The sequence below is a fragment of the Cherax quadricarinatus genome, chromosome 71, assembly GCF_038502225.1.
Source record: "Cherax quadricarinatus isolate ZL_2023a chromosome 71, ASM3850222v1, whole genome shotgun sequence".
NCBI classification, from domain to species: domain Eukaryota; kingdom Metazoa; phylum Arthropoda; class Malacostraca; order Decapoda; family Parastacidae; genus Cherax; species Cherax quadricarinatus.
The window spans coordinates 23,358,529-23,379,069 of NC_091362.1; the positions used below are offsets into that span (position 1 = coordinate 23,358,529).

Here is a 20,541-nt window from a genome sequence, read left to right on the forward strand (position 1 = left end):
TTCTAGCGAAATATTCATGTTTTTTGTTGACTAGTACAGTCGAATTGGCCGAAAATGGGGCTCAAAGTGGGCAAAATCGCCGATGCGTAAACATTGCCGAGACCGCTAACTTTGCAAAAGCATAATTCTGTAAGTTTTCCATCAAATTTCAAACTTTTGGTGTCCTTATGATTGGGAAAAGATTCTCTATCTTTTCATAAGAGAAAATAAGTTTTTTTTTTTTTTTTTTAAATTTGGCCGACCCTGAGAACGAGTTTCGGAGAGGGCCTATGGACTCTCAAAGGGTTAATATGGTGTCTTCAGGACTAGTGAGACACACTTAATGATTTTAATGTGTACCTGCACATCAGCACAGTGTGCAAGTTTATTTAGGTACAGGTACGCATAAGTATAATTATCAGAGTATGTAATATATATAAAATACATAATAACTTTAAAACACTTGAAATTTTGGAAAGTTTCCAGACATAATGGAGAGATGCAGAGCTCACGGAAGATGTAAGCAAACAGAGTGGCGTGTGGTGACCATATTAGTGAGTTGGGGGGGGGGAGCCATATAACAATTTTTGGTCATAATTTAATTTAGGCATATGATAGAGTGGATAGGGGAGCAATGTGGCAGATGTTGCAAGTATATGGAATAGGTGATAAGTTACTAAATGCTGTAAAGAGTTTTTATGAGGATAGTGAGGCTCAGGTTAGGGTGTGTAGAAGAGAGGGAGACTACTTCCCGGTAAAAGAAGGTCTTAGACAGGGATGTGTAATGTCACCATGGTTGTTTAATATATTTATAGATGGGGTTGTAAAAGAAGTAAATGCTAGGGTGTTCGGGAGAGGGGTGGGATTAAATTATGGGGAATCAAATTCAAAATGGGAATTAACACAGTTACTTTTTGCTGATGATATTGTGCTTATGGGAGATTCTAAAGAAAAATTGCAAAGGTTAGTGGATGAGTTTGGGAATGTGTGTAAAGGTAGAAAGTTGAAAGTGAACATAGAAAAGAGTAAGGTGATGAGGGTATCAAATGATTTAGATAAAGAAAAATTGGATATCAAATTGGGGAGGAGGAGTATGGAAGAAGTAAATGTTTTCAGATACTTGGGAGTTGACGTGTCGGCGGATGGATTTATGAAGGATGAGGTTAATCATAGAATTGATGAGGGAAAAAAGGTGAGTGGTGCATTGAGGTATATGTGGAGTCAAAAAACGTTATCTATGGAGGCAAAGAAGGGAATGTATGAAAGTATAGTAGTACCAACACTCTTATATGGGTGTGAAGCTTGGGTGGTAAATGCAGCAGCGAGGAGACGGTTGGAGGCAGTGGAGATGTCCTGTCTAAGGGCAATGTGTGGTGTAAATATCATGCAGAAAATTCGGAGTGTGGAAATTAGGAAAAGGTGTGGAGTTAATAAAAGTATTAGTCAGAGGGCAGAAGAGGGGTTGTTGAGGTGGTTTGGTCATTTAGAGAGAATGGATCAAAGTAGAATGACATGGAAAGCATATAAATCTATAGGGGAAGGAAGGCGAGGTAGGGGTCACCCTCGAAAGGGTTGGAGAGAGGGGGTAAAGGAGGTTTTGTGGGCAAGGGGCTTGGACTTCCAGCAAGCGTGCGTGAGCGTGATAGATAGGAGTGAATGGAGACGAATGGTACTTGGGACCTGACGATCTGTTGGAGTGTGAGCAGGGTAATGTTTAGTGAAGGGATTCAGGGAAACCGGATATTTTCATATAGTCGGACTTGAGTCCTGGAAATGGGAAGTACAATGCCTGCACTTTAAAGGAGGGGTTTGGGATATTGGCAGTTTGGAGGGATATGTTGTGTATCTTTATACGTATATGCTTCTAAACTGTTGTATTCTGAGCACCTCTGGAAAAACAGTGATTATGTGTGAGTGTGGTGAAAGTGTTGAATGATGATGAAAGCATTTTCTTTTTGGGGATTTTCTTTCTTTTGAAAAAAACTTGTTGAAAAAAAAAAAATTAAAATGTCCATATTAGCGAAACGCCATAAAGCAGGGCCCTACCATACAGTCATATTAAAACAAATAAACATAACTGTGAGGTGTGGTAGTTGGGTGGGCTACCACCCCTGACTTCTATAATAAATACTACTCACCTCACCCTACATTATGACTAGAAATATTTTAAGGTAAGTAATGAGTGTACTGTAGTATGTGCATTTTACTTTTTTTATGCCTGGTTCTATTGCTAATTTAATATATCAGATTTAATATATCAGAGATTTATACATATTTAAAAGTGAAAAAAAGTGATTCACTTTATGGCAATTTTAGCTTTATGGCAGTAGCCTTAAACCTAAGCTGCTGTATAAGTGGTGCCCTCCTGTATACAGATAATAAAAATGGGGCAGTTGTCACTGAATATTTTTATCCATTTTTTGTTTATTACTTTAGTATCTTTGAACATATGCCTTCCTACCCTCTGAAAGTGGAAGACAGTGTAATGTTGCTGATGATATTGTACTGTATACTTATTACAGGTGTTATTGTGTTTCTTTCGTGACACTGAGGTACTGAGCCACTTTGAGCACAGCAGTGCCTCACCTCCCCTGGCAGCAGCCCGGGGCAACACACCTTCCCCAGACACCCTAGTAGCCTACCCTCCCTGTGGTGTAATACCTTTCCATGGATTTACCATGTACGGTGAGTCTATTATGCTGACATTAAAACTAAATAACAACACCCTTCCATTACAGGAGGGCCCCATTTTACAGTGTTTCACTAATGAAGCAGTTTTCCATTATACCCGTTCACTTATTCAGACTTATTACAATAAATATATTCACTACTTACTATAAGCTAAGGACAAAAATATTTTAAAGCAAGTAATGTGTGTACTGTGTATGTATTTTTTAGGCCTAGCTCTATTGCTCACTTAATATATATAAAAGTGTAAACTGTTATCAGGCTTTTATATGCATTTGAAAGTGAGAAAACGGCTGTTTCACTTTACAGTGATTTTCGCTTAACAGTGGTAGCCCAGAGCCTAACCTGCTGTATAAGCAGGGCCCTCCTGTACATAAAATACTATGGAACTGAAATGAAGCAAAGTAGAGGCATATTGCTTTGCTTATGTTCAGTTCTCCTTAATAATGATTATATTCACAAAAGTGTTAAACTTGTATGATGTTTGTATTTTTAAGCTTCAGCTTTTCTTACAGTTGTTAACTGCATTACAACAGCATAGTTACTGCATAAGTATTGGCATTAATTAAGGTGGTGGTAATGTAATTTTTTGCTATAATTGTCACAGATGGGCTAGCTAGGTCAACCACAACATGAAGTAGTTAGGTGAACCACATAACAGGGAAAAATGTCAGTGAATTTAATACTTTTAACTTTCATTTTTGTTGAAGTTGATTGCTAAAATGCAATATTTTTATTAGAAAGAACTGTATGACCCTTATGGGTTTAGCACACCCCTAAATATAATTATTTTAAGACAAATATATAATGACCCAATAGCATTTGCTTTTTTTATACAGTTATGCTATTAATGAAGCATCATATAAAATTGTTATCACCAGTCTTTAACCCTTTCAGGGTCTGTGTCGTAGATCTATGGCTATACGTTGAGGGTACAAACCGTAGATCTACGCCATGAGCTCAGCTCACTCTTATAAGCTGTGAGCGGTAAATTTGGGCCTAGATATGAGAGAATACATCTATGTGGTATGTGTGCATCACATAAAACAAATCCTGCAGCACACAGTGCATAATGAGAAAAAAAACTGAGACCGTAATTTTCGATTAAAACAGCGACTTTGCAGTGTTTTTTCGTATGTTTTTATAGTTGTATTTGCGATTTCTTGGTCTCATTTGATAGAATGGAAGATATATTACAGAAATAGAGAAGATTTTGGTTTTAGTAATGGAAATCACTTGAAACCGAGCTCAAAGAAGCAGAAATGTTAAATTTTTGCTGATGTTCAAGAGTAAACAAATGACCTCGCACGTCTAATACACGCCAGCTGGTGGGTCTGATATACATTCACAAATGTGGTGATGTTATTTATACAATTATTACAATATTGCATAACAGTAAATCTTTATTTTTTGGTGTGAATAAAAATTCATTATGTGAATAAAAAATCAAAATGGAATTTATTTGTAACGCCTGAAAACATAACTGATGAACAGAGGAATTGTTAGTTTAGTGCCAGGAATGCCTGCATTGTTTATTCTGGACCTTATTTTGAAATTAGAATATTTTGAACTTTGCATTAACCCTTTCAGGGTCCGTCCTGTAGATCTACGGCTTTACGTTCAGGGTCCAAACCGTAGATCTACGTCATGAGCTCAGCTCACTCTGATAACAAATAACAAATAACAAAAAAAGGCACATTACCGTGACTGGAACGATATGTGCGGGTTATTTGTGTATCTCACTCTGATAAACTGTGAGTGGTACATTTGGCCCTAGATATGAGAGAATACATCTATGTGGTATGTGTGCACCACATAAAACAGATCCTGCAGCACACTGTGTATAATGAGAGAAAAAAACTGAAATCATGATTTTTCGATTAAAACAGCGACTTTGCAGTGTTTTTTCGTATGTTTTTTATAGTTGTATTTGCGATTTCTTGGTCTCATTTGATAGAATGGAAGACATATTACAGAAATAGAGATGATTTTGATTGGTTTTAGCACTGGAAATGGCTTGAAACTGAGCTCAAAGTAGCGGAAATGTTAAATTTTTGCTGATATTCAAGAGTAAACAAACGACCTCACACATCTAATACACACCAGCTGGTGGGTCTAATATGCATTCACAAATATGGTGATGATATTTATACAATTATTACAGTATTGCATAACAGTAAATCTTCTATTTTTTGGTGTGAATAAAAATTCAATATGTGAATAAAAAATCAAAATGGAATTTATTTGTAAAGCCTCAAAAAGTAAATAATGAACAGAGGAAATGTTAGTTTAGTTCCAGGAATACCTACATTGTTTATTCTGGACCCCATTTTGAAATTGGAATATTTTGAACTTTGTGTTAAATTGGCCAAATTAACAATTTCCGATAACTTTATTTCGTAGTTGAAAGAGTTGACTTGGCGATTTCTCGTGCTCAATCGATAGAATAGAAGTAATACTAGTGAAATAGCTAAGAATTTGGTTGACTGGAATATTGTAATTGGCCTAAACTGGGAGTCAAAGTCGGCAAAATTGCCGATTCGTAAATATCGCTGACACATCAAAATTCGCGAGAGCATAATTTCGTCAATTTTCCATCAAATTTCGTACTTTTTGTTTTATTACCTTCACAAAAAGATTCTCTATCATTTCATAAGAAAAAATAAAATTTTTTTTTTTTTTTAAATTCTTGGGACACTGGGGCACCACTTCAGATTTGGGCCTTGGACCCTGAAGGGGTTAAATTGGACAAATTACTAATTTCTGATCACTTTATTTTGTAGTTGAAACAGTTGAGTTGGCAATTTCTTGTGCTCAGTCGATAGAATAGAAGTATTACTAGTGAAATAGCTAAGAATTTGGTCAACTGGAATAATGTAATTGGCCTAAAATGGAGGTCAAAGTCGACAAAATTGCCAGTGCTTAAATATCACTGACACATCAAAGTTCGCAAGAGCATAATTTCGTCAATTTTCCATCAAATTTCGTACTTTTTGTTTTATTACCTTCAGAAAAAGGTTCTATAGCATTTCATAAGAAAAAATAACAAAATTATTTTTAGAAAATTCTTGGACCCTGGTGTGCACTTTGAAATTTGGCCTCTGGACCCTGAAAGGGTTAAAGTGATATTACATTTGGCTGACCCTCCCCTCAAGGAAGGTTCCTTGATGTTGGTGAGGGGCTCTTGATTTAGGGAATTGGATCTGTGCTCCAGTTCCCCGAATTAAACCTGAATGCCTTCCACATCCCCCCCCCCCAGGCGCTGTATAATCCTCCGGGTTTAGCGCTTCCCCCTTGATTATAATAATAATAATTGGCTGACCCTCATTATTAATATTTTTTTTAAATCAGTTTCTTTACTAAAGTTATGTCAGAGTGTATTAGTGTTGTGATTAATGTCAGTATTTCAGTCAACACTGTAGTTATAGTTAATTGTACTAATACTTCTGGGTTGCTGTGCTGTTGCAGCTGCTCCACTGAGCTGCCTTTATGAGGACCCTGTTCATCTATATTTCACCTTCAGAGAGATGTACTGTCGTTACTGGTACCGTCTCCACATCGTCACCAGCCACCCACAGGTCAGACCTGGGTTTAGTGAGTTTATGGCAATTTCTGGTAAAAGCAGGTCTTACAGGTTACTATTATTATTATAATCATAACTAAGCGCCAAACACAAAAGGGTCATAGAGCTTACCGATTATTAGCATATACTGTATCGACAATACTCACAATTTGGCTACATCACATTAGCATTAAGATAAAATAAAGATTTATTAAAAAGTTAACCACTCTTATCTTGTCTAGACTTAAGTAGTTATGTATCAGGATTAGTCTACCCGAAATGCCCCGGCATGATAGTGGCTTTCTTTGTACTTAACAAGTCAAAATTATAATGCATATTGTAACCTTTGCAAAGAAATAAAATCTTTATTCTTCAGTGCTTTTTTTTTTTTAACATGTCAGTTGTCTCCCACTTAGGCTTACGAAAAACAAAAATAAGAAAGCCTTTAATTTAGTGCATATTCTTTATTATTATTTGATGATTTGGCTTTGTGTTAATGGAAACTGAATTAAGAAGCACCTGTGTATTGAATATTATGTTGATGATAGTGTTCAGTGATGGTGTTAGATCTGTATGCTGATAACAGTATGTGACTTAGCTTTTTCTTCCTGGACACAGGGTGCTGCAGCTCTAGCATTACAGTTTGAGTTGCTGCTGCAGAGCTGTGAGACTCGCCTCTGGCAACACTGCGCTTCCATGAACATACAATTGTGAGTTATCATTCAGGATTCTCCACTCATGTTTCAGGATACTCTATTCATTATGCTCTCCTAGAATGCTCCACTCAGTATGTCAGCCTCAGGATGCTCCACCCATTATTTCAGTCCAGGATGCCCCACTCATTGTCAACCTCATGATACTTCACTTCTACAAACTGTTTCAATGTATGAGAAGTATATTTAAAATATTTTTCACTTTAAATAATTTTTACAGATTATTTACCGTGTTAATGTTGCAGTTTTATTATTGTAGTGTAAGCACACCTCTAGCAAGACAGTGATGGAGTGAATGATGGTAAAAATTTCTTTTTCGGGCCACCCTACCTTCGTGAGAAACAGCCAGTGTGTTAATAAAATAAAAATAATCCTTAACAATTCATGAAAAGTCTTGATTAAATTTTACCATTAGAAGATATTCCTTTTTTCAAGTGTCACTTTGTAATTTTTTTTTTTAGTTGCAAAAATAACGTTAATGAGACAGAGGAGTCTAGAATTTAAAAAAAAAAAGAAAACTGAAACCAATTAATATACTACACACTACTGTAATATGTTAGGTTTCATCAATTATCCATCTGTCCATAGGCTGCCTATAGTGTTCAAGTGGATGGTGCGTGGGTTCAGTGGGTACCTGATCCCAGACCAGTTGTTCCACCTATGGGATGTTGTGCTGGCCTGGGAGTCGGTGGAGATCTTACCAGTCCTGGCTCTTGCCATCATCAGTTTTCGCCGGGAAAACCTCATGGATGTCACTTCTCAGCAGGGTGCAGAGGTACCTTCCCTAACATGTCTACTTTTGCTCTTCATTCTCTTAACCTCATCTAATCATGTCTACAAAAACACAACTTTAACTAGTGAAATGAATGAATACAAATGTCAACAGTCTTTTATATTATGAAACTTATTTTAATCTGTCACATATTCAATATAGATCAGTCATAAGCATCATGTCACTGTAGATATGTGTGTATAGACTGAGTTGTTACAGTTGCGTTTTGCAAGTGATACAGTATTATTATTGTTACTATTGTTTTAAGACATCAGCCATTTCCTACCAAGGTAGGGTGAACTGAAAAGAAATACTTTCACTGTCTTGCCAGAGGCATGTTGACATCACTGCTCAGATAACCTTTTGACTGCAACATCTCTACCTCTCCTTCAGAGTACAAGCACTGTACTTCCCTCCTCCAGGACTCAGTCCAGCTAACTAGTTTCCCTGAATGCCTTCATAAATGTTACCTTGCTTACACTCCAATAGCATGTCATATCATAAAAACCACTTGCTTCCATTCCTATCTAATACACTTGCACAAGCCTGTTGGATGTCCAAGCCCCTAGCACTCAACATTTCCCTTACCTCTTCCCTCCAGTCCTTCCTGGGACAACCATTTTTCCTTCCCTCTACTCCAGATTTATAGGCTCACCTACTTTGCTCTGTCTCATATATCTGTCCAAACAACCTATCTTCTGCCTGGCTGAATGGAAGACATTTGGGTTTGATTGAGGAAGGGGAAAATAAATCAAATTTCTTTAGAGTACTGAGAGATTCAGAGAAGCTGATAGAGAAATTTATTCAGAATAGTATGTAAGGTAAGGATGTTGAAAGAACAAAAATGCACAATACCATGATTGGAACAGCCCACACATAGGAGAGGAGGAGGGGGAGCTTACAACAACGTTTCAGTCTGACTTGGACTATTTACAGTCATGCAGTGTGACTTTGTAAATGGCCCAAGTCAGATTGAAACGTAAGCTCCTCTGCCTCCTCTCCTATGCGCAGTTTGTGTATGGAAGTTGAAAGCAGATACAGAAAACAGCATGGTCATAAGAGTAAGTTATGCATACTTTTCAGAGAGCCCGTCGTAAGTCTGAGTCGTTGGTAAGTGAGGAGATTATTATTATTATTATAATCAAAAAGAAGCGCTAAGCCACAAGGACTATACAGCGCTGCAGGGCAGGAAGGAAGCGAGGGCATCAGGTGGCAAAAGGGAGATGGATGAGTAATAGGTTACGGATAACAGCGGGGTAGTGGATGGTGAAAGGGTAAAGGGCAGCAAGAGACTGAACTAGAAAGGGCTGAGGGGAGTGCGAAAAGTATCATCAGAGGTTGTGGAGTAAATCAGTCGTTGTCAAGAAGTCAATGAGAGAGTCAGGATTAAAGGAGGGTCCATCAGCAAGAAGGGAAGGTAAAGAGAGAGTAGTAGAACGAAGACGACGACGGAGGTAAATTCTGCGTGCTCGTTGATAGAGAGGGCAGTCTAACAGAATGTGGCTAATCGATACTGGAACTTGACACTGCTCACAGAGAGGAACAGGGTGCCTCTCCATGAGATACCCATGAGTAAGACGAGTGTGGCCAATGCGAAGGCGGGAGAGAGTGGTCTCCCAACCTCGGCACTGATGACAAGAAGACGGCCAGTAACCTATGCTCGGTTTAATAGAATGAAGTTTGTAACCGAGCAGAGTTGACCAACGTTGTTGCCAACGGGTGCGAAGGTGGGTAGCTATTGCAGCAAAATAGTCCAGAAATGGAACACCTCTATAGGAAATTGGTAGGTCATGTACTGCTGACCGCGCAGCAGTGTCTGCCTGTTCATTGCCCTGTACGTCGACATGACCAGGGACCCAACAAAAAACAATATCTTTATGTTTGGTAGAGATACGGCATAGCCAAAGTTGGATACGGAGAACTAGGGGGTGAGATGTATCAAATTTTCGTATAGCCTGTAGAGCACTAAGGGAGTCTGAGACTACTACAAATGATGACACAGGCATAGATGCGATACGAATAAGTGCTGCAAGAATGGCATACAATTCAACAGTAAAAATGCTAGCCGAAGATAGCAAATGCCCCCGGACGATGCTGTCCGGAAACACTGCTGTGAATTCGACGCTGTCTGAAGACTTAGAGCCATCTGTGTACACAGCGGTGGCATGAGAATGGGAGTGGAAGTGATCAAGAAAAAGAGAGCGGGAAGCCACCGTAGGCAGTTGAGCTTTCGAGCAAGGGAGTGAGAAAGAACAGACCCGAACAGCTGGAACTTCCCAGGGGGGTAGGGAAAAGTGAGATGCTACATGAACATATAAAGGTGGTAACTGAAGGGAAGACAAGAGTGAATGTAGGCGAAGAGAAAAGGGACGGAGCAAACAGGGGCGGCGAACGAATAAAGAATGTCTACTAATATCGGTGACCATTCTATAAATGGAAGGATTGTGGAGATCGTGAGAGCGTACATAGTAGCGAAGGCAGTGGGCATCACGGCGATCAGACAAGGATGGAACATTCGCTTCTGTATAGAGGCTCTCAACAGGGGAAGAGCGAAAAGCACCAAGGCACAAACGTAATCCTTGGTGATGGATAGAGTTAAGGCTAGAGAGAGTAGCAGGAGAGGCCGCAGAATAAATCTGGTCACCATAATCGAGTTTCGATAAAACGAGAGTTGAATGTAGGCGAAGCAGAGTTCGACGATCAGCTCCCCAGGAAAGATGAGCAAGGGTTTTAAGAAGGTTTAGCCAGCTGTGACAGGTTGCCTTCAGAGAGGTAATGTGAGGTTTCCAGGATAACCTACGGTCAAAGAGAAGGCCTAGAAACCTGACTGTATCACGTTTGGGGATACGGGAGCCATAGAGATACAAAGGATGATCGGAGATGACAGAGCGTCTAGTGAAAGTAATTTGGTGAGTTTTGGTACTTGAAAATTTAAACCCATGTGTGGTGGCCCAAGTGGAAACACGGTCGACCGCATGCTGGAGAGAAACTGCAATGAGATGACAGTCAGCGCCTGCACAAGCAATAGCGAAGTCATCAACATAGAGTGATGACCAAATATTGGGTGGAAGAACAGAGGCCAAATCATTTATAGCAAGGAGAAAAAGTGTTGCGCTTAGAACACATCCCTGAGGGACACCTTCAGCTTGGACGAAGTCCGGGGAAAGAACATTATTGACTCGAACACGGAAATGTCTGTCAGCTAAAAAGTTCTTAAGGAAGGGTGGTAGATTGCCTCGGAGGCCTAAGGAGTGGGCCTGGGCCAAAATATTATACCTCCAAGTTGTGTCATATGCCTTCTCAAGGTCAAAAAATATGGCAATAACTGAGTGATTATTCGCAAAGGCATTACGAACATACGTATCCAAGCGTAGTAAGGGGTCTATGGTAGAACGACCCTTACGAAAGCCATATTGACTTGCGGAGAGACTGTTGTGTGTCTCTAAATACCACATTAAACGTCGATTTACAAGACGTTCCATCACTTTGCAAACTGCACTAGTAAGAGCGATGGGACGATAGTGGGAGGCATCATGTCCTGTAGTACCCGGTTTACGGAAAGGGAGAACAATGGCAGATTTCCACAGCTGGGGAAGAACTCCTTGTGCCCAAATAAGATTGAAGAGGTGTAAGAGGACTACAAGGGCTGACCGATGTAAATGTTGTAACATACGAATATGAATGTCGTCAGGCCCAGCTGCCGATGATCGGCAAGCTGAGAGCGTTGCCTCTAGTTCTTGAAGTGTAAAAGGCACATTATACTGTTCTTCTCTGAGAGAAGAAAAGTCCAAGGGTACTAACTCTCTGGCAGACTTTGAGGAAAGAAACGAGGGGCATAGATGGAGCCCCCGGGAAATACGGACCAGATGTGTGCCAAGTTCAATGGCAACGTCGAGAGGGTTTGCTACATCATCACCAGCGACCCGTAGAACAGGAGCCGGGTCAGGAGAGTATTTACCACTCAATTTCCTCACTTTTTTCCAGACTGCACTCATAGAAGAAGCAGAGGTGATGGTGGAAACATAGTCTCGCCAACAAGTGCGTTTAGCTTCACGGATGACACGGCGAGCGATAGCACGCTTCTGCTTAAAATCAAGAAGTCTCTCAGCGGTTCTATTGTACCGGTACTTGCCCCATGCAGCGCGTTTCAAACGTACTGCACGAGCACAAGCAGGAGACCACCAAGGCACACACTTCTGAGAATGCCTGCCTGAGGTTTGGGGTATAGAATGAGAAGCTGCGGTAGAAACTGACTTCGAGAAGAGGTGTAGGAGCTCATCAATGGAGGATGAAGAAGGAACCTCACTAAAAGCAGTGAGGTGTGAGTAAAGATCCCAATTTGCCCGATCAAATTGCCAGCTAGGGCTACGGAAAGGTGGTGAATAGGAAGGAGAAGTAAGAATGATTGGAAAATGATCGCTGTCATGTAAGTCCGGTAGAACAGACCAGGTGAAGTCTAGTGCAGTGGAGGAAGAGCAGACTGATAAATCGATGCAAGAGAGAGTATGAGTACGAGGATCAAAATGGGTGGGAGTACCCGTATTTAAAACATGGAGGGGGTGAGAGGCGAGAAAAGCCTCCAACTGGATGCCTCGTGAGTCACAATGAGACCCCCCCCAGAGGAAATGGTGGGCGTTAAAATCACCAAGTAACAGAAGTGGTGGTGGTAAGGATGAAACAAGAAAGGCAAAGTCTGGGATAGAAAATGCTCGAGAAGGAGAGAGATATAAAGAACATATTGTAAACCACTTATTCAAGTGGATACGGGCTGCAGTGTAATGCAGCGAGGTATGGACAGATAGTTGACAGTATGGAATATCATTGCGTAGAAGAAGGGCACTTTCATTAAAGGTCCCATCCGAGAAAGGATCCGAAGAATACAATAAATTATAGCCTGAGATAGTTTGGAAAACAGCAGAGTGTAATTTTGGTTCTTGTAAGCAAGCACCAACAGGGGAAAACCTGGAAAGCAACATCTGAAGCTCACCCCGATTACCCCTGAGGCCGCGGATATTCCACTGTAAATAGGCCATGATTGGCGATGAAGAAAATACCAGGAATCCGTAGGGAAAGGCACCTACGGACTAGAGGGGTTAGAAAAGTCAACGTGTGGTGGCATTGGAAGACGTTCAAGCAGCGAAGGAATGGAGCGTTGCGAAGAATGGGGTTGTGAAGATGGAGGAGAGGGAAGAGAAGGAACAGGAAGTGAATCAGTGTCCATTGAAGGTTTAGTCTCTGCAATATATTCCGAAATGGCTTCAAGTGTTTCTGAATTCAAAGATGGATGGGAGACCATATTGGAGATAGAAGGAGGAGGGTGAGTAAAGATTGGGACAGTAATGGACTGTACCAAAGTAGAGGGGGAGGGAAGAGTGTAAGGGACTGGAGATGAAGTGTGGGGGGGGGGACAGAAGAGGCAGAAACCTGGGAGGTGGCAGAAGAGGGAGAAACTTGGGAGGGGACGGGGGTGGAAGGGATAGTACGAGGAGGAGGGTGAATCTCCACACTTGTAATAGAGCCAGAGAGAGGGGAAGAACTAGGTAGAGAGACTGGAAAGGTAAAGTGTGGAGGTGGAAGAAGGGAAGGAAGGGGCAAAGAAGATTTGAGCAATGTGGATTTTTTGGACTTCTGAGAAGTAGAGGGGCGATTGGTATTAGGTGTCGTACGAGGTCTTGTCGATACTGGGGCTTGTGAGGAAGGACGCGAAGATGTGAGAACAGACTGAGTTGTAGTCGGGACGTCAGAGCCAAGGACAGCAAAAGGATTAGATGCCGGAGTGGCTATGGGAGGGGAACAACAGAGGAGGCTGCAGAAGATGGGACCCCAGAAGTAGGGGGATGTTTTGAAACACGAGAATAAGAAACACGGGGTAGTCAACCTTGGAGGCGGAGATGAGTAACTGTCATAGCATAAGGGAGACCTTCTGCCTCTTTGAGGCAACGGATTTTACGTTCATTTAAGTAGACCTGACAACGGCGGGAGTACGAAGGGTGAGCTTCATTACAATTAAGGCAAGATGGAGGTTGACTGCAAGATGTATTAGAATGGTCGTCGGCACCACAGACTGGGCATTCGGTCATAGATCTGCAATATTTCGCTGGGTGACCAAAACGCCAGAAATTTCTACACTGTTGTGGTGTAGGTATCGCCTTTCGAACTTGTAACCGATGTCCCGCGACATATACAGAGGACGGGAGTTCTCGGCTGTCAAAAGTTAAACGAGCCACATTGCAAGGGTAACGTCTCCGCCCACAGGCAGGAAGGACATAAGTGTCTACTTTGAGGATTGGGAGATCCTGGAGTTCCAGCTGTTCAAAAATGTCATTGCCACATGACTGGAAATTCTGTTGGACTATGGTATGGGGCAGAATGACAGTACCACTACAAGAATTGAGAGAAAGATGTTTTTCAATAGTGATAGGAGTAGTATCAATATTCGAAAGGAGAGAAAGATCATGAGCTTGGGTAGCATTCTGGACAGTGACAATGCGCGTACCGCTCTTGAGAGCATGAAATGAAATATCTCTACCAACATGACACAGGAGCGCTTTGCCAATACTATGGTCAGAAAGGTAGGCAGAAGAAGAAGTCGGTCTTAAAGTAAAGAATTTAGTCCATTGTGTGGTCCGAAACTGAGCGTGGAGAGGGAGTGCTTGACATGTCGGTCTTTTCCGAGTAGAATGGGAAGGTAACGAAGGAGCATCATCAGGAGATTGGCGTTGGCGTTTAGGAATAGGACCGGAGTTGGTCCGGCATGAAATGGGCGGGCAATTCAAAAATTGTCGTACCGTAGAGGGAGAAGCCGGAAGCATAGTCAAAGGAGAGCGGAGTTCAGACAAATCGAAGGAGTCAGTCGAAGCCCCGGTACCTGAAGCGGGTGAGGAAACAGCACCAGCAAGAGGTACAGGGGCATCAGGAGTGTCCGAAGAGTGGTCTAAACACAAGGCAGGGTCAGAATGGGGTGCAGTATCAAGAAGGGGCCTGGGGGTAGTGGGTTCATGGATTGGGTTCTCCATGGTTAGGTTACTCCTTTGCTTTTTGTTTTTAAGAAAAAAAAATAAAAAATAAAAATAAAAAAAAGAATAAAAAAAGGGGGGAGCGGGGAGTAATGAAAGGGCCGGAAATCTCCCTCCGCGCCCAAGAGGACCTCAGCACCTCTAGTAGCGCAGATGCAACATGGAACCCGTGCCATACCCTACCCTTCATGCCAGTAAACCAGCAATCCGGGATAGCAACCTCACATCTGCCGAGCTACCTCGGTGGACAAAAGAGAGGGCGGCCGGATATCCACCACAAAGCATACCTCCTTCGGCCACCACCCCCGGAATCCGAAAGGTGGCTTCCAGAGATACACCCGTCGCCCGAAAGACACCCAAAGCTACTCCGGGATACTGGAGAGGGATCGGGACATCCCCAGGCGATCCAGATTGCACGGCAAACTATGCCACCGCCAAGAACCTCAACGGAATGGGATGGACCCCGGTATCCTTTCCTCTACCTAGGAACTAGCGTGCCTGTGGGAGAAATCCCAAAGGCCAAAAAGAGGAAGGGCAAAAGGGAGGGGTGGGGAGGGGGAGGAGGAAAGGAAAAAGGGGAGGATGGGATAGGGGAGGGGAGATTGGGGGGTAATTAGGTTCGGTCTGAGGAAGAAGACTGATAGGTCTAATTCCTCAGACCAAGAGCCTCTTCACCATGCCAAGGAGCCCCCCTTGAAGAGGGGTAAGTGAGGAGAGGCTGTGTATGCGTGCAGAATTTTCTTTTGTATGAATATTAATGGATCTGTAGAACATTGTTAATTGGTGCCAACTCTGGATGATGTGATTATTTGTTCATGTAGAAAGGATGGAGTAAGATACATTGATGAAGAGTTATACACTTGGGATGGATGAAAGGAGCAGGGATTATCTGTGGAAGGAATAAGAAAAGGGCATGAAGATGGTGCTTAGAGGTTTGGCCTTGAGCATCCAGAAGGCATCTGTATGTTATGCCAAAGTGGGATCGAGTGGATTTTGGGATTTGTCATCCTGCTATAGTGTGAGTATGGTAATATCTATAAAGGGATTTGGAGACACTAGATTCCCATATTCAGTTTTGTGGATGAAAGTTGCAGTTTGTATGCTGGGTGGGGGAGGGGGTTCAGTAGGTCATTATAAGATGATAATGTTGGTATCCTTGGTGGAAAATGGGCAGTCTTTTAAAAATTGTTACATATGATTTTTTTTTTCATACATGATTCGACTTTCTAAATGTGTATTATTCAATAGATTATGTTAATTTATGTTTAAGTGCAATTCTCAGTTCTTGCAAAATATCAGTACCATATGTGATTATCTTAAGGACACTGGCACATTATTTATGCTTGTTCGAATGAAATATTGTAGTTTTTAACCCGTAAACGGTCCAAACGTATATATATACGTTCACTACCGTACTGCCCCAACTTTTTTAAGAAAAAAAAAAACATTGTTTTTTTTTATTAGGAAAAAAGAGCATATGGTACCCAGGCATCCCCAGTTATTTTAATATGGTGCACAGTGAGTGCTCACACCCATTCTCACATGTCAAGGCAACTCAGGCTTATCGTGGCAATGTTAAATGTAGGACACATAAAACATATATACGTTTGGATCGTTTACGGGTTAATTAGGCATTACATACAGTTAATGTGATGAACTGATTTAACACTGTGCCATTAGGATACTAGCATTGTTTTTTTAAACAAGTGGATTTGGTCTAGCATCCCTATAAAAAATGATTGCAAAATGTACAAATATTAAACAGTGATAACTGAGTCCCTCTTTTTCTTGCAGGCAGTATTGGCAGACATCACAGCCATACGAGTCATCCCTCTGCTCAAGCTTGCGCTTGCTGCTGATAGAGGTCGTGAAAGAGAAACCTAAAGAGCCTCTTCACAACACTTAATCTACATCATATACTATATAGCAACCTAAGAGCAATAAGACCATGCTACTTTCTCTCAAAAGCTGTCATGAAAATGCAGCTTTCACGTCATGGTTCAAGCCATTGCCCATCAAATTATATAGGCTTACATCCTACTGGATAAAAGAATTGCTATTGACATCATGCATGTATTTTTTCAACTGCAGCACTCAATTCTTTCCCAAAGAAAAATTAAGCTTGATATACATAATCAGATGCATTTTGTTATTAACAGAAAGGAGCTTATATTCCCTTTGTAAAGGTTTGTTAATAAATATCAGACTTCATCTGTTCATGTATTTCACATATTGTTAGTGGAAACTCCAATGGAAATAAATGGATAAAACTGTTTAGCTTATATTAATACATGTACTTTATTTATTTAAGAACAGTGGTTAGGTGTTTATAGTTGGAGAGACAAATAGCCATTAGAAATTTTAAGACAACATTTTGCCAGCTCAGCAAGTTTTAACAAGTTTGAGTGATCATTCCTAGAGGTAGCACAGCTATAGGCAACAGTCAAGGATAAATAATAATATAAACTAATGATAAAAGATACCTGCATTAGATAATGTCACCTCCAATATTCGTAAGTTGACATTACCCATAAGGAAAATTATGTCTGAGACTTATTCCTTTTCAGTTTTGTTTTCAAGATTTTTACTGCACATTTTCTACAATTAATATGATGAATGCTGGGTATTGCAAGTTCTTCATGTTCCTAATTAATTAACACTTCTTTGAGGAAGTTTTTTTTTTTTATTATTATCACACTGGCCGATTCCCACCAAGGCAGGGTGGCCCGAAAAAGAAAAACTTTCACCATCATTCACTCCATCACTGTCTTGCCAGAAGGGTGCTTTACACTACAGTTTTTAAACTGCAACATTAACACCCCTCCTTCAGAGTGCAGGCACTGTACTTCCCATCTCCAGGACTCAAGTCCGGCCTGCCGGTTTCCCTGAATCCCTTCATAAATGTTACTTTGCTCACACTCCAACAGCACGTCAAGTATTAAAAACCATTTGTCTACATTCACTCCTATCAAACACGCTCACGCATGCCTGCTGGAAGTCCAAGCCCCTCGCACACAAAACCTCCTTTACCCCCTCCCTCCAACCCTTCCTAGGCCGACCCCTACCCCGCCTTCCTTCCACTACAGACTGATACACTCTTGAAGTTATTCTGTTTCGCTCCATTCTCTCTACATGTCCGAACCACCTCAACAACCCTTCCTCAGCCCTCTGGACAACAGTTTTGGTAATCCCGCACCTCCTCCTAACTTCCAAACTACGAATTCTCTGCATTATATTCACACCACACATTGCCCTCAGACATGACATCTCCACTGCCTCCAGCCTTCTCCTCGCTGCAACATTCATCACCCATGCTTCACACCCATATAAGAGCGTTGGTAAAACTATACTCTCATACATTCCCCTTTGCCTCCAAGGACAAAGTTCTCTGTCTCCACAGACTCCTAAGTGCACCACTCACTCTTTTTCCCTCATCAATTCTATGATTCACCTCATCTTTCATAGACCCATCCGCTGACACGTCCACTCCCAAATATCTGAATACGTTCACCTCCTCCATACTCTCTCCCTCCAATCTGATATTCAATCTTTCATCACCTAATCTTTTTGTTATCCTCATAACCTTTCTCTTTCCTGTATTCACCTTTAATTTTCTTCTTTTGCACACCCTACCAAATTCATCCACCAATCTCTGCAGCTTCTCTTCAGAATCTCCCAAGAGCACAGTGTCATCAGCAAAGAGCAGCTGTGACAACTCCCACCCTGTGTGTGATTCTTTATCTTTTAACTCCACGCCTCTTGCCAAGACCCTCGCATTTACTTCTCTTACAACCCCATCTATAAATATATTAAACAACCACGGTGACATCACACATCCTTGTCTAAGGCCTACTTTTACTGGGAAAAAATTTCCCTCTTTTCTACATACTCTAACTTGAGCCTCACTATCCTCATAAAAACTCTTCACTGCTTTCAGTAACCTACCTCCTACACCATACACTTGCAACATCTGCCACATTGCCCCCCTATCCACCCTGTCATACGCCTTTTCCAAATCCATAAATGCCACAAAGACCTCTTTAGCCTTATCTAAATAATGTTCACTTATATGTTTCACTGTAAACACCTGGTCCACACACCCCCTACCTTTCCTAAAGCCTCCTTGTTCATCTGCTATCCTATTCTCCGTCTTACTCTTAATTCTTTCAATTATAACTCTACCATACACTTTACCAGGTACACTCAACAGACTTATCCCCCTATAATTTTTGCACTCTCTTTTATCCCCTTTGCCTTTATACAAAGGAACTATGCATGCTCTCTGCCAATCCCTAGGTACCTTACCCTCTTCCATACATTTATTAAATAATTGCACCAACCACTCCAAAACTATATCCCCACCTGCTTTTAACATTTCTATCTTTATCCCATCAATCCCGGCTGCCTTACCCCCTTTCATTTTACCTACTGCCTCACGAACTTCCCCCACACTCACAACTGGCTCTTCCTCACTCCTACAAGATGTTATTCCTCCTTGCCCTATACACGAAATCACAGCTTCCCTATCTTCATCAACATTTAACAATTCCTCAAAATATTCCCTCCATCTTCCCAATACCTCTAACTCTCCATTTAATAACTCTCCTCTCCTATTTTTAACTGACAAATCCATTTGTTCTCTAGGCTTCCTTAACTTGTTAATCTCACTCCAAAACTTTTTCTTATTTTCAACAAAATTTGTTGATAACAGCTCACCCACTCTCTCATTTGCTCTCTTTTTACATTGCTTCACCACTCTCTTAACCTCTCTCTTTTTCTCCATATACTCTTCCCTCCTTGCATCACTTCTACTTTGTAAAAACTTCTCATATGCTAACTTTTTCTCCCTTACTACTCTCTTTACATCATCATTCCACCAATCGCTCCTCTTCCCTCCTGCACCCACTTTCCTGTAACCACAAACTTCTGCTGAACACTCTAACACTACATTTTTAAACCTACCCCATACCTCTTCAACCCCATTGCCTATGCTCTCATTAGCCCATCTATCCTCCAATAGCTGTTTATATCTTACCCTAACTGCCTCCTCTTTTAGTTTATAAACCTTCACCTCTCTCTTCCCTGATGCTTCTATTCTCCTTGTATCCCATCTACCTTTTACTTTCAGTGTAGCTACAACTAGAAAGTGATCTGATATATCTGTGGCCCCTCGATAAACATGTACATCCTGAAGTCTACTCAACAGTCTTTTATCTACCAATACATAATCCAACAAACTACTGTCATTTCGCCCTACATCATATCGTGTATACTTATTTATCCTCTTTTTCTTAAAATATGTATTACCTATAACTAAACCCCTTTCTATACAAAGTTCAATCAAAGGGCTCCCATTATCATTTACACCTGGCACCCCAAACTTACCTACCACACCCTCTCTAAAAGTTTCTCCTACTTTAGCATTCAGGTCCCCTACCACAATTACTCTCTCACTTGGTTCAAAGGCTCCTATACATTCACTTAACATCTCCCAAAATCTCTCTCTCTCCTCTGCATTCCTCTCTTCTCCAGGTGCATACACGCTTATTATGACCCACTTCTCGCATCCAACCTTTACTTTAATCCACATAATTCTCGAATTTACACATTCATATTCTCTTTTCTCCTTCCATAACTGATCATTTAACATTACTGCTACCCCTTCCTTTGCTCTAACTCTCTCAGATACTCCAGATTTAATCCCATTTATTTCCCCCCACTGAAACTCTCCTACCCCCTTCAGCTTTGTTTCGCTTAGAGCCAGGACATCCAACTTCTTTTCATTCATAACATCAGCAATCATCTGTTTCT

The 20,541-nt window shown here is 41.2% G+C and overlaps 1 protein-coding gene across 9 annotated transcripts in view; it reads left to right on the forward strand.

Moving 5' to 3' along the window:
- The window catches only part of LOC128700441 (TBC1 domain family member 19), a 73,762-nt gene extending 56,759 nt beyond the window's left edge, over positions 1 to 17,003 (forward strand). For 8 of the 9 annotated variants that reach the window (XM_070100167.1, XM_070100172.1, XM_070100171.1 and 5 more), the window contains 5 exons: positions 2,502 to 2,664; positions 6,136 to 6,245; positions 6,848 to 6,939; positions 7,531 to 7,717; positions 16,525 to 17,003. In XM_070100167.1, the coding sequence (XP_069956268.1) occupies positions 2,502 to 2,664; positions 6,136 to 6,245; positions 6,848 to 6,939; positions 7,531 to 7,717; positions 16,525 to 16,614 (642 nt within the window). In that variant the 3' untranslated portion in view covers positions 16,615 to 17,003. The remainder of the gene's footprint in view (positions 1 to 2,501; positions 2,665 to 6,135; positions 6,246 to 6,847; positions 6,940 to 7,530; positions 7,718 to 16,524) is intronic. The other variant, XM_070100175.1, reaches the window with a different exon arrangement.
- The last annotated feature ends 3,538 nt before the right edge of the window (positions 17,004 to 20,541 follow it).